Raw genomic sequence first — 15,188 nt, 5'->3', positions numbered from 1 at the left:
TGCTGCATAAAGCACATTTTAGTTGATTTATTTTAAGTGACACCCTTAATTACATAGGCCACACCTCTTTGAAAGGATTCCATTTCTTTGCTCATGCCCCTTTTTAGAAACCCACGCTTGCCACCTTTTTTACTCGCACTTAAAGCACTACATTGCCCTTTCATGTACCGACTATTGTATTGGTCTCTATGCTAGTTTTCCTGCAAAACTGCTTTGAAAATTGGTGAGACCCCCATGTTAGACACAAAATTTAAAGCGATTTAACCAGAGAAAGTAGATGTCGCCCAAAACACCTAGAAACTAAGAAGACTTAGCTCAGCCTAATACTGGTGTTAAGCCCATTCATACTCCCTCCCAGCTTTGATCAATTATGGAAATATGGGACATGAAGATTTGTAAATTAACTAAGATCACAATGTGGTCAAGCGCGGAATCCATGTTAGATCACTGAGTTTGTTTCATTTCCGATTATATAACCTCCAAAACGTACCTCTCCCATGCAGATCCCAAAAGTAATCAGTACAAGGGACAGGTAGTTTTGGTCTTTACTTGTGCCAGTCAATTTCTTTAAAAAAGTTTTGAAAGGAATCTGCTATTCAGCAGTAACTGGTGCTGCAAGTTAAAAGCCCTGTACAGATGTGAAAATCCAGTAGAAGTGTTAGTTTATACCACCGGTGTACAGTGTACGTCCACAAGGGCTTCAACCATTACAGATTCTCAAGATAATGACCCAATGATAAATGTTCATGCAATACATCGAAATTACATTTGTTAACATAGACGATGATTATAAAGGCAATCTCATCAATTCAGCTAGCCCGGACCTAAGCTGACACTGTGTGTGATCAAATACACCCAAAAAATCTTGGGCTTTGTGAAAAAACAATGTCTGATACTTCGTCCAAACATGGATATGATTGCAAGATCAGATATCCTGAATAATATTAATGCCTTCCATGAGCTAAAACATTTTTTTATTGTACTGTGAGTTGGTGAATATTCTGTACTCAGTACATTGCTTATGCTTTCTTAATTCCAGGTATGATGCTGTGTTATGCTGAAGAGTAATTGTGGCGCCAGTAAACCTGTGCCAATTTCAGGCTGTCATTTGAAAGCGCTCACATATTCTAATTCCCATTTTCATTATTGTTTAGAGGTTTATCTCTGTGAATGAGGAGCGTTTGCGGTTATAGATGGTACAAGATTCCTAAACCAAGTGATCTGATGTATGTATAATATATATATATTTTTTTGTTTTAGCTCCTGAAATCCTCAATTACGAACCAATCAGCACATCAACAGATATGTGGTATGTAAAGCCATCAATTGTTTAACTTTATTGGTCATTAAATTATGTTATTCATTTGTATGAACTGTAATGCAAGTATTCCGTATAATTTCTTGTAGGAGTATTGGAGTGCTGGCGTATATAATGCTAACAGGATCGTCACCTTTCTTGGGAGACGACAAACAGCAGACATTCCTGAACATTTCCCAAATAAATTTAACTTACTCTGAGGAAGACTTTAATGGCATCTCCGATTTGGCTGTTGACTTCATCAAAACCCTTCTAGTGAAAAAACCACAGTAAGTATTTTTTTAAAGCTCATTAGGCGTTACCTGTTCACAATTTTTTTTATTTAAGGGTAGATAAGGAAGGCAGTGAGAGATGCATTTTCTTCAGGAATTCTACAAAAATGTGTTTAAAATGTGTCAAGCCTTGCTTTTAACTGGGGTAACCCCTGTTCTGGTAGATCTAATCCTTTTCCGATGACCTTGCTTATTCAGTCGCTACTTGTCAACTAAACTGAAGGATAATGGTCAAATAAGCTTGATCTGCGATGAATATTTTTGGAGGTTTTACTTTAAATCATTGATTTCAGACACTCACTGCGATACTTTTGCCTAGTTCAAACTTTACTGCCTTGATCTACCCTTCACGTAAAACTTGAATAAACGATTGAGAGCACTCTCTTACTAGATAAATCTTACCTTCATACGATCCCCAGTGGTGGTTTTGGGGTTAGCTGGGACCAACTGTGGAGGAAAGCAGTATGCAATATTTCTCCATCATGGCAATTCTTTACGTAATTAACTCTGACCAGTCCTAATAGTAACGAGATAATATCTCTTGTACAAGTCTTATCTGCAAACCACATAAGTTGAATTTGATTTAAAACAAAAAACAATCGTAAATAGTAAGTGGAAAATGTATAAGGAAGTGAAAGAAAATAAGGCAGCAGCTTTGCAAAGATTTAAATGGAACGCTGTAATTTTAAGGCAGCCAGCAGCTTCACTGTCAGATGATACCCAATAGTGGCAGTGATGCCTCAGTGTTTTGCTGATTCTTCTGAGCAAGATCGGCAGCACTGGACTTTGGTCTTAAATCCTTTGCTTGACCAGAAAATGTTTAGTTTTATACTTTAATTTTTCATTTTTTGGAATAAACTATGTGATAGCTTCACTTTCTATGAAATGTCCATCTTGTACCATTTCAAAAATCCATCAGGGAACCTCTGTATAGTGTTTGTCTTTGTCTGAACACCATAGCGCAGACAGATCAGCAACTCCATATAGTGTAGTGTTTGCCCAGATACATCCAGCTTAGGAGTGTTTTTTATGCAGTGGCATATGGATGAAGACCATCAGTTTGTTGGGGAATCCCTCTGTGAAACATGTATGATTCAATATGTGCCATAAGTCTAAACATGTAGCGGGTTCATGCTGAGAAAAGTCCTCTTTTAGAGGATATCATCTTTACACCAGACCATGATGCTTCAAGAGTTTTCAATAGGGAATCGGAGAGCCATCCCACACTCTGTGCCTCGCTTTCGATGTTAATCATTGAATATGTATTAAAAAGTTATTCCAATTTTGTGTTGAGATATTGACTGATTAATGGTTTGATAGTGACTAAACTTATTAAGGATGTGAAGGCCAAATGTAGTAACAGCTCAAAAGATATGATGGTTATTGTGGGAGGGGATTTTAATTGCTCATTATGTATAAATGTGGATGGAAAGCAATGTCATTTTATATATGAAGAGGAGTCCAGTAATACCCATTTTTATCACTCTGTGCTGGGGGACTTTTATAATGAAATGGTATTTAGCCTTGATTTAGGTTTTGCGAACGAGATTTGTGCTCAGCCATCGCCCATGGGATACACCTTTAATGGAAGAGGTCTATATAGTACCATAGATTATGTATTCCTGACAAATAGCCACTCTTCTAATCTTCGCTCCTTTGCGGTTGGAGATATTTCGTTAAGTGATCATTTTCCGTTATGCTATCCATTGTACTGCCGTTAAAGATGTCCCAGAGAGCTGACAACAACGACTAGGCCATATCCAGTCTCATGTTGGATAAGACAAATGGGTATACCTTGCATTGGGCATTAGTGGACCCTTTCATAGTTACAAAAAATTGCTCCAGATCAGTAAGATTGCCCTTGAGACTTGTTTAAGTGATACAGCTTCATCGGATAATATTTTGTCCTCCTTTAAATTTATTTCAGCAGAGGTGAGGAAGGCTTTACATGTGCAGACCTCTAATAGAAGGAAAACCGAGGGATGGTTTGATACAATCTGTTCTCAAGCTTATAAAAACCTAAAAAAGTTATTACTGGAGACCCCAAGAATCCCGATTGGTGTGAGGCAGGCAAGAGCTGATTATAGATTAGCCATTAAGAAAAGAAAATCTGAATTACGAAACGATGCCTGGGAATCTTTGCATAAAGCTGCATTACAAGGTGACAGCTCGGCATTCTGGAAAGCTGTTACGGCACCCTTTCTGAACACCAAAGGAGGTCCGTTTATGGAAATCGCCATAAGCGAGAACCTTTGGATAGACCATTTTACAAAAGTATATGATCCTGGTGATAATATTGGAGTCAACTTCAGAAATACTTTACCGGATACTGATATCCAGCATTGAAGTCTTGAGTTTACTCTGGAGGAAGTTATTCGGCCCATTTCTGCAACCCTGGGCGGTACCCTGATGGGGTGCCGGCTGACTTGTTTAAGGTAAATCTGGCCCTGTGGGCTCCAGTCGTTACCCAGGTAATCGATGCTTGTTGTTATGCCCCCTTTTTAGATACCTGGACTGAGCCATTAATTGTGCCTATTTTTAAAAAAGGTAACCGCCAGGATCCGGGCTGTTACAGGCCCATTTCATTATTGGATTCCCTGGTTAAAGTTGTGGGCTGAATAACCTCAGAACGCTTACATTCCTGGGCAGAGTATAACAAAGTCCTCTCTGATATCCAATATGGGTTTAGGGAGGGCCTAATAACAATGCAGCAGAGTCTAAATTTAGCCATTTTTATCGGGAAATACACCCAGGTGAAAGGGAGCAGACTGTTTTTAGCCTTTGTGGATCTCACTGCTGCTTTTGACTCCATGGAACAGGATATGCTTTGGAAGATTCTTGAAGCAACAGGGGTTGAAGCTTGAATAATCCTTTTTCTCAGGTGCCTTTATAACCACGCACAGGGCAGAGTCTGATTTGGTGTAAGTGGAGAATTTACTGACCCATTTCCTATTAGGAGGGGGTTAGACAAGGCTGTGTTCTGGCCCCCTTTCTTTTTAACCTCTATATTAATGGTCTGGAAGAGGCTCTGATTAAGGATAGCCATGACTTCCCCCAGATAGTTGGTTATCCTATTCCCGCTCTCCTGTATGCGGACGGCGCGGTTTTAATGTCTCGTACGCCAATAGGTTTACAGATGGTGCTAGATAACTTCTCTAACTTTATAAATGGTCTTGGACTCAAGGTTAATATATCAAAGACATTCGTTATGAGGTGTGGCCAGGGAAATTAAAGATGTAAGGACATGTTTGTGGAGGGACAAAAGATAGAGCCCACAAAGAGCTACTCATATCTTGGGATACTCTTTGACCAAAAAGATTTATGGACTTACGCAATATTAGCAAAAAAATTAGCCTTTTCTAGAACCACCACAGCTCTTGTCAATTTTTCGAGAAAACTGGGTAGGAGACCCCGGCAGAGCTTATAAAGATATACAAAGCTAAAAGCGTCTCTACAGCTGTGTACGAAGCCGGGGTATGGGGGTTTGCTAACACGAACCCTCTACAAATAGTAGAAAACAAGTTCCTGAGATACATTCTGTCTGTCCCGCTCAGCACGTCCATGCAGAACTGGGCCTGTCATATATATCAGATCTCATTAAACTTGAGCCCATTCTCTTATGGCACAGTGTATGGACAAAAATAGAGACACCGCTAAATAGAGATATATTATCGGATAGCCTGAAACTGGAAGGGGTCTTTCAAATCCCTTGGGTAAGGTATATCCGCAATTTTATTAATGATCTCGGACATCCTGAGTTTTTTAATAATCCAAGCACTTTACATATGATCACAAGAAAGAACCTAAAAAAAGAGGGCCTTCAACTTCTGGAAGCTACAAGAATGTCAGCCGAGATCTTAAAACCCAGCGTCCCGCAGAATCAGCAGAATCAGCCTTTTCTATTCAGCCATATCTGACAGCTGTTCCTGGGGCTACCATCGATTTTGACTAACCAGATTTAGATTGGGGATCTTTTTTAGAATTGTTGGTCTTCCGATAATGAATGACTGGACTCGTGAACTGAACTTGTGTTTGTGTTAATGTTTCAGCTCAATCCGACATACACGTCCTCTTGTTTTGTAAGTTTTACAGAGAACTGAGAAAAACGTGGATTCTTCCTATCCTAAAAGGCTTTGGGTTGAGACGATGTCGGCCAGCTTTCATTGCTTTACAATTTCTAGACAATGTACATAGCACCTGGAAGATAGCAATGTTTTTAAAGCAGGTAGTCCTATTCAGGAAAAGGATGGCTATTCAAGTTTAAAGGATTATATTGAAGCAAAGGAAATTTTGGTATTATCCATGTTTTTAGGATTTTTAAGAGTCTTGCTTCCTATTGCTATTTCTTGTAATGGTTATGCTTTTTATCCCACGTACAATGAATTGAACGAATAACTTGTATATAGGATGTTTTCTTTTATTTCGTTTTAATCATGTGCACGTTTTTCATATATTTCTGCTTTTATGATTGTCTGAAATAGCAATCGAATAAAGCTGTCCTTGACTTGACCTTGACTGACAAGCCTGCCGTTTGAAGGGGCAAAGTCCCCAAACTCTCCAGCATAATCAAGAATATAAATGTTTGCTTGCATAATTACTTGAGATTTTAGCAATTTCTATGGTTTAGCTAAGATCCCTCTGTCTATACCTGAAGTCCAAATACCTATTTGTTCATTTATATTGTGCAGCAACGCCAGTGAGCCCATAATCGTGATGAAGAACAATGACAAAACTAAATACAAAACACTGGTACAAAAAAAAATACATAAATTAAAATGAAACGTACAAGAAAGCACCCATCAAGAGAAACTTAGCAAGGGGTCCTCAAAATCAAATATATATAAGAATCTCTAAAAATCCAGGTTCAGCAGGGTCCAGATTGGTATAAAACATTATCCCTTGTTAGAAAGACAGGTTACATTATGTTACTTTAAGCTGGCCCTGGTCACCGTCCCTCGGATTCACAAGACACTAACATTAGGAAGATCCTTCTTCTCCGCCAAGACCTGAAGCACTCTGCCTACCCACCTCAGACAATCCCCGTCGCTGACCCAGTTCAGGAAGGATCTTAAGACCTGGCTTTGTCTGAACACCATAGCGCAGACAGATCAGCAACTCATGGACACCTAGTTTCCAAACTGACTATCCATACTGCTTAGGAAATCATAGATCAAGAAGGAAATAAATACTGCAATTAGAAGAGCTTGACTAGAATGTTCTGGACTGAAGCCAGATACACTAGAAAAAGTGTTAAACCAGTCCTTCTGATTATGATGCATATGATGAGATGCATAACATGAAGGCAAATCCAGAAGCTTTGGAGACTTTGGGCCCCGGAAAGAATCTGAAATATCTCGAGACCAACTTTAACTCTTCAGAAAAGAGGTATGTTATACAAAGCTTTCAGTCCCACTGTGGGCAGTGTTTACAGCTTTGTCACCAAGGAAGGCTACCAAAAGGAAGAGATGGCCACCAGACCTCTGTAGCATCAAAGCATCCTGGGAATAGAACTCCTTGATTCCCACTTCCGTCTTCCACTCTGTTGTGGGAAGCATGACAAACCATCTGATAGAGTGACACAAGATTTCATCGGGCAGATGTGTGCTGAATATTGCACAAAATTACTATATGCTGAGGTACAAGACTCCTCCACCTGCTGTCCTGCTCAAGGTTTTTTTTTGTTACCGTCCTCTTTCAGTTTCAACAAGAAGTCCACCTTTTATAACAGAAACAAATGTAGACATTTTCTATCCTCCTAGGGTACAAATTGGTCGGGAAAATTTACTTTTAGGTTTAAATCTGTTTTAATTTATTTAACCGTAAAATTCAATACACTACTACTGACTAGATGACTGTAATGGGTAGGATTAGTGGGTTTGGGAGGCCCAATAATATGTAGCTGGGAAACCTCGTAATGTCTGTCGTGTATATGGTGTTTATTGCTTCTAGCACTCCCTCTCAGAAGGATTGCAGCCTGGGGCAGTGCCAAAGCAGGTGAGTAAGAGTGCCCTGTTGTCCACAGCCTCACCAGCAGCGGTTGTCCCCATTCGGGTTCCAATTCACCATTTTAGCAGGCGTGAGATACCTAAAAATCGCCCATAACTGGAACATTTCCTTACTGGTGGTATTTACAGCAGACGTCGGGGATCGGTGGTGTATGTCACTCCATTCTCTGTCTATAAAGGGCCTCTCACATTTTCTTTCCCATCTGGCCCACGCTGGTGATTGCAGTGGTCAGTGCAGTGTATTTAAAAATGTATAGCTGTCAGAGAGTATTTTCTTATCTGCGTGTTTCGTGAGAAGCCATTCCTCAAAGGGTATCAAGACTCTGCTAACATGCGGTCGGATCCAAGGCTGAGTTAACCAGTGGGCTACTGCCACATATTGCCATCTTGCAGTCTCTGGTAGACCATAAGAGGCCTGAAGCGGGGAAGTCCATAAGCCCCTCCGGCTCGAACAGCTCCCCAATACGTTTGCAGTTGGTGTCTTGCCAGGCCTTAAATGCCACACCAGAGGCCCCTGGAGGAAAGTCACATTGCCTATCAGGGGGGTTTGGGAAGCTATAGGCCTTGAGAGACCATGCCGCATTTGAATTCGGTCCCATACACCAATGGTGACGCGGGTCACCGGAGAGACATAGATACTCTGCGGCCTGCAAGATTTTTGGGAGCCAGGGTATTTTCCAGATATGCATGCCCGCAATAGCCTGGTCAACAAAACACCAATGTTTCTTCGTTAAGGTGTGAGAACACTCCACCATGTAGCGCAGCTTGATGGTAGCATCGAAGGTTGGGAATTCCCAAGCCGCCTGCTTGTAGCAGCTAGTAGGCACGAGTCTTGGCCATCCTCACGCGCCTTCCTGCCCAAATGAAATCCCAAATAAATGTCTGTTGTTTATCTAAGAGGGTCGGAGGAGGTTGAAGCGGGAGGGTTTGCAACACATAGAGAATCTTGGGTAGGTTTGTCATTTTAATGGCTGCTGGGTGCCCAAGCCAGGACCAATTATGAGCTTTCCAAGCGGTGAGGGTCGAACATGTGGTGGTTGAGAGGAGGCCATAGTTTTGGGCTGCTGTGGATGGAAGTGTGGCCTGAATCTGAAGTCCCAGATATGGGATCCCGTCCTCCGTCCACTGGAAGGGCATAAGGGATATCAAATGGGCCCTCTCTGCTGCCGGGATTGTTATACCAAGTGCTAATGCCTTTTGCAAATTGATTTTAAAGCTGGAAGTGGCAGTAAAGTCTGCCAACTCAGTCACGACGGCCCTTAAGGATTGTTCGTGGTCAGTGAGGGTCAAAAGGACATCGTCGGCATAAATCATGATCTTGTGCTCTCTTCCAGCCATCCGTACACCAGCAATGTTATGTTTATTTTGTTTACGCTCCGCTAGGAGCTCCATATAGAGCGCCAAAAGCAAGGGAGACAAGGGCCAATCCTGCTGTGTCTTGCGTGTGATGTAAAATGTCGTGGATTTCATTCTGTTGACCTGTACCCTCGCCCGAGGGGCCTGGTAGCATGCCTGGCCCCATTTTCAGAACCGAGTTCCTATACCCAGCCTCTGCAGTACCAAGTGTAGGAAGGGCCAGTGCACCCGATCAAAGGCTTTTTCGGCATCAATCGATAGGGGGACCGCTGGTGTCCGGGTGCTCTGCACTTTGTCCACCAGGTGGCACAGTAATTTAGTGTCGTCGCTGCACCCCCGTTCCGTAAAGAACCAGCTTGGTCTGGATCCACCAAACCCTGCACATAAGGAGCTAGCCTGCTGGCAAGCATACTGGTTAAGAATTTTGCATCAACATTCAGGAGGGAAATTGGGCGTAGGACGCACAGTTTTTAGGGCCTTTGCCCATTTTGGGAATCACCGTAATTGTAGCCAGGGCACATAGAGCCTGCCAGGGCCCCCGTGTCACTAAGGGTATTAAACAGGTGGGTCTATAGGGGGGGCGAGGTGTGAGGCAAAAGTATTGTAGAATTCTGTGCTGTACCCGTCCGGACCTGGTGCCTTGCTAGGCTGTAAGTTCTGGATGGTCGTTAAGACTTCTTAGGAAGTGATCTCTGCGTCCAGGGCTAAAAACACGATTGCCCCTGTGTCTGCTTGAGGCACTAGTGTTGGGTAAGTACGAGCATCCGGATCCAGCAGGGGCTCCGCAGTGCATAAGAGACTCGTAGAATGCATGAAAAACTTCGGCGACTTTTTTTTCCATCCCGATAGAGGAGAACCCAGTCTGCTCCCACTATCTCTGAAACACTCCGCTCAATGTCTTGCGCTCGGAGGCAGTGTGCGAGCATCCGCCCTGCTCTATTGCCCCCTGCATAATATTTTTGGCGAATGCCGAATAGGGCGTACTCTGCCTTTCCCATGTCAGTTTTCCAGAGTTGCTTCCGAGCTGCTGGTAGTTGCCGGCGTATTGTCACCGACCCGGAGGGCACATGTTTGGCTTCAAGTTCTTTGGAGAATGTACTTTTAATACATTATGCTACAAAAGAAATGCAAAGCAAGAGTTTAAACTCACTCCGGACTTAAAGGCAGGGACCCAGTGGTTAAAAGAGAAATGCAGAGGCTAGACCGGCACCATACCCGCAGCTCCAAAGGGGGAATTAGGTGTTCACAGTCTCTTTGAGATGTGTTTTTCATATACCTATTGTAAGAAATTGGGTTGTTGGTTGACTGGGGTTAGAGCCCTGGTCAAGTGGCAACCACAATGCTTCCTTGTCAGGTGAAGCATATCCAACCCTAAAAAACCTGTGCTCAACCCTCTGGTAGTTTGGCACGTAGCAGTCAGGCTTAATCTGGAGGCAATGTGTAAAGTATTTGTGCTGCACTTCAAACAGTAATAACGTGAAAAACAGCCCACAAAAAGGATCCCAAACCAAGTTAGAAAAATAGATTAACTTTTAATAAATAAAACGACCAAGACAACAAAAATCCAATCCGAACTGGAGCTATGCAGTTTTAAAGATTCCAGTGAAATAGTACCAAAAAGCACAAAGGGCCAACTGGGGACAAATTCACAAGTTAAGACCTAAGGCGTGAGGGCCGGCTACAGGGACCCAGTTAGGCCCGCTAAGCAAAGTACCTTAAATTCTGTTTGCAGAGCTTTGCGAGTGTCCTTGTCAAAGATGCGCTTTGCAGCCGAAGCTATGCATCGGTTATGAGATGCAGCAAGGTTGCAGTGCGAATACCGCCATAGTCATTGAGGAGCCCATCAACGGGGGCTTGCGATACGAACTACGGCGTACAGAATGCATTGCGCAGTGATGCAAAGTCCGACGTCATTGTCCGCTGCTGTCGACGAGGGATGCGAGGGCCTGCACAGAGGATGCCTCCCATAACTGTGGCCCCAGTGAATCTTGCTATGCGGATCTTTGCGATGGAGAATACCCACGCACTGGTGGTGATGCATTGGTTATGCTTGAGATTGATCCGCGCAGCAGGAAGATGCAGCGGTTCCACTGGATCCACAGAGGCTGTCAAAAACACCTTAGGCCCACTTCTAAGGTTCCAGGACTGGGGTGGCACCACTTGGCAGGATAGACTCGCAGATGGCAGAGTCCAGGTTTTGGGGTCAAGATGGTTTGGAGCCTTCTGTCACTTAGGTTCAATTCGGGAGGCCAGCTAACTAGACACTCTGGGGTGCTAGGTTCAACAGATGCAGGTCCAGTCCTTCTCACCCACGCAGGAGGTAAGCACAGCAAGGCGGCAGTCTTTCAGAGCAGTAGTCCAACAGAGTTGCAATCTTTTCAGCAGCACAGCAGTGCTCCTTCCTGGCAGAGTGCCCACAGGTCCAGAAGTGTACGGAAGCCTTGGTGTCTGAGGTCAAATATTTATTCCCAGTTCTGCCTGTGAAATGGGGAATGGCTTTGAAGTGCATGAGTGCCCTGCCTTCCTTGCGCTGGCTCCAGTCGAACTACTCTGGGTAGGCAGCCCTTTGTGTGGAAGTAGGACACAGCCTATTCAAGTGTAAGCTCCTCCCTCCCATCCTGCTAGTGATGGCCCATCCAGACACACCTAAGCTCCTTATTGTGTGTCCCTGACTAAAAGGAATACACAAACCCCAGCTGTTAACTACATCCAGTCATATGACCCAGAAACAGGCTGCAGGCACCAAATGGCTAATGCAGGAAAATTCCAACTTTCTAAAAGTGGCATTTTCAAAATTGTGATTTAAAATCCAACTTCACCATAAGTGAGGATTTTTCATTACAATTCCAAAGACACCAATCATAAAGAGGTACCTGTTCCCATTTGGGAGTTGCAGCTTATTAAATGTAATAAGGTAACCCCAATGTTACCCTATGGGAGAGGTAGGTCTTGCAGTAGTGAAAAATCAATTAAAGGGTTTTCACTACCAGGACATGTAAAACTAAATAGTGCATGTCCAACTTTTAAATACCCGACCCACTGGGTTTTCCAGGGCCTACCCTAGGGGTGGCTTCTATGTATTAAAAAGGAAGGTTTGGGCCTGGCAAAAGGTTTATTTTGCCAGGTCGACATTGCAGGTTAAAATTGGACACACAGGCTCTGATATGGCAGGCCTGAGATATATTTAAAGGGCTACTTAAGTGGGTGGCACAGTCAGTGCTGCGGGCACACTAGTAGCATTTAATTTACAGGCCCTGGTCACAGGTAGTGCCACTGTCCTAGCGCCTTATAAGTAAACTAAATATGCCAATTGAGTATCAGCCCATCTTACCAAGCTTTAAGCAGCGAGCTCAAATACTTTTGCACTGGTTAGAAGTGGTAAAGGGTAAGGAGCCCTAAGGCCAGCAAAAATAAATTTAGCAACACAGGAGGTCTGAAGGCAAAATGTTGGGGGAAAACTTCACCAAGCATGCCAGGTCTAACACCTATGGCTAAAAAGCATCAGAAATCCCTCTGATTTTTAACAGAGACAATATTTTCCAACAGCAAGTCCTGCCAGTGTGCCAGAACTAGGCATCACACCTCTTTTCCAGCTGCAGTGATATGAGCAAGTCTCTAAATGAAAAAGATTTTTACCTATCACTATCCGGACAATTTCCTTTGTGTTTGTGTTACTAACGCCACTCTTGTGAAGGGCATATGGCCGCTGTAAGGTTGCTTCATTGTTGCCAAAGAAGATGAGTGTTCAAGTGATGTAATTATGATATCAATTCCTGTGATGCTGGGTCAGTGCAAATTCGAGGAGCCTTGCGCCTTGTCCCTTTCTGCATGGAGAATCCAAATCCTACGACCTGGATGAAAGATAAACTCTAAATATTATCTCTTGATGTATTGATATGGGGCTCTGGACATGTGCATGCCTGTCGAGTGCTTTAAACTTTGAAGACACTTTGTACTATGGAGGACTGCAATTACAAATGAGTCAAGAAGGAGGTGGTAATTTAAGGTGGTTACCACATCTACTTTGCTAAATTCAGACATTTAATGATAACGCTTATATTTAAATACTGCTTATTTTAATAAACTATTGTTACTTGCGTGGGTAGAGGTCTTCAGTTTTTACTTTGTTCCTATTTATTAGACAGTGCTGCTTAATACTGCTCCTGTATTTAATATTTTGTATGGGGTTCCAGTAGTGGAGAATCTCTCTAACTTGAGTTGTATTGCCCTATAAATCTCATGTCTATTGCCACTAGGCCTTCTTGCTACTGTTGCTAAAGACTACATTCTGACTGCTGTTCTTTTTCTCCTGGATGCTTCTTTTTTTGTTTAGAAATCCCCTACAACAACAAAAATTATATCTATATATATATATATATATATATATATATATATATATATATATATATATATATATATATATATATATATATATATATATATATATATTTACTGAAAAAACCATAGGTTTCAGGGACATTATAGTTAGGTGGACATTTGACCCATATAAAACCAGAGAAATGTGCCTGTTCTAGTAAGTTGAGCTTACTATAACTTACGCGCCTGCAATGCTCTGCTGATGACATCGCATATTACATCACTCATGACATGGTCAGTGATATAACTCATGACATCACTGATGACATCATCCAGTGAATGTGTGTTTCTGTAAAGTTTAAATATTTTTCATATACATCTATGCCAAGGTCTATTCAAGAATAAGTCGATGTAAAAGTGCCTGAATACATTATTTAGTAAATGCATGACTGACTCTAAGTTACTGATTGAATGTATGTTACTGAATGCATAGATTAGTGACTAGACTGTGTGAATGTCTCTCTTAGTCTATCACTTAGTATGTAAGCAGGTGCATGGCTTGGTGAGTAGCTACATCAGTGTGTATATGTGTTTTTCATTGATTGTATGAGTATCTGTAGGGGGTCTGACTGTCTGTGTGGGTGTGTGGGTGGTGTCTGACTCTGTGCGTACATGTCTGAATGGCCGATTCACTGGTTCTATAGATTCAAAAGTGCATCTCAGAAGGGCTGTATAGATAGCTGACTGTGTGAACAGGTGTGTTGATTAGTGAATTGATGTCTCAGTTGTATATATGTGAGTAACTATATATGTTTTTACACACTATATGTGAGTGTTGGGGTGTATAATTGACTACGTCAAAGACAGTGATTGCAAGAGTGTCTACATTCACGAATGTGTACATGTATTAGGGATTGTATAAGAGTAAGTATGTGATAGTATCTATATAAATAAGGAAAGTGATGTGTGTATAAATAAGGCAGGTGTTGTGTATATATCTGCATAGGTGAGTACATGGGTGTATGATTGATTTTTGGCATGACTGAATAGATGTGTTAGTAACTCTATGGATCAGTAGCACTGTAAATGTATATATATACGTTTATGAGTAGATATTATACTGATGTAATGATGAGTGACACCATGTATGAGTGACTGTATCAGTGTATATCTGGCTCACAATATATAGATAAGAATCAGTGGACGGATATCTAGTATCTGGAATTGGTGTGTCTATGCTTTTCAAAACGGTAGTCTGTATTTTAGAGTGCGTCTATCAAAGGTTATATTACAGTGTGAAGAGGTGTGTCAGACTATCACGTGGATGATTTCATCAGTGATTTCATCAGTGATGTCATTTGAGATGTCGTCAGTGATGTCATCAGTGATATCACTGACCATGTCATGAGTGATGTAATATGGGACGTCATCAGCAGTGCATTGCAGGCACGCGAGTTATAGTTAGCTCAACTAACTAGGCGAATTTCTCTGGTTTTATGAGTCAAATGTCCAACTAACTATAACGTCTGTAAAACCTATGGTTTTTTCAGTGAATTTCGAAGGATTTTTAATTGTTAATTTCCTATTTTAATATTTATAAAACCTATAGTTTTTTAATATTTTGCAACTCTATCATCCTTTTTTTTAAACTTTACAAATTACGTAATCTTTTATATCTTCCCCACAAAATGTATATCTTTTTTTTTTTTTTTTTTTTTTTTTTTTTTTTTTTTAGAAAACTACAGTCCCGTACCGGCAGTCTACCAACCTCGATCAACACGCGAATCCTATCCACCACATTTAAATGATGCGCATTTTGTATCAGACGGGTTTGTGGCACCGCGTCCCGCGTAACATGTACATATGAGGTCGCGCCAGCTGCTACTTTGGTATGCGACAGGTACGCACTAACAAGCCGCG

General features: G+C 41.9%; 1 protein-coding gene across 1 annotated transcript in view; it reads left to right on the top strand.

The window, feature by feature from the left end:
- STK17A (serine/threonine kinase 17a) overlaps nt 1-15,188 on the top strand; it is a 274,808-nt gene that overhangs the window by 225,662 nt on the left and 33,958 nt on the right. Inside the window, exons 5-6 of the mRNA XM_085607415.1 lie at nt 1,261-1,309; nt 1,408-1,587. Coding sequence (XP_085463541.1) covers nt 1,261-1,309; nt 1,408-1,587 — 229 coding nt within the window. The remainder of the gene's footprint in view (nt 1-1,260; nt 1,310-1,407; nt 1,588-15,188) is intronic.

Source organism: Triturus cristatus, chromosome 5_2 (assembly GCF_964204655.1).
Source record: "Triturus cristatus chromosome 5_2, aTriCri1.1, whole genome shotgun sequence".
Lineage (NCBI taxonomy): Eukaryota > Metazoa > Chordata > Amphibia > Caudata > Salamandridae > Triturus > Triturus cristatus.
Note: the sequence above shows the minus strand (reverse complement) of the source record. Positions and strands in the feature narration are given on the sequence as shown.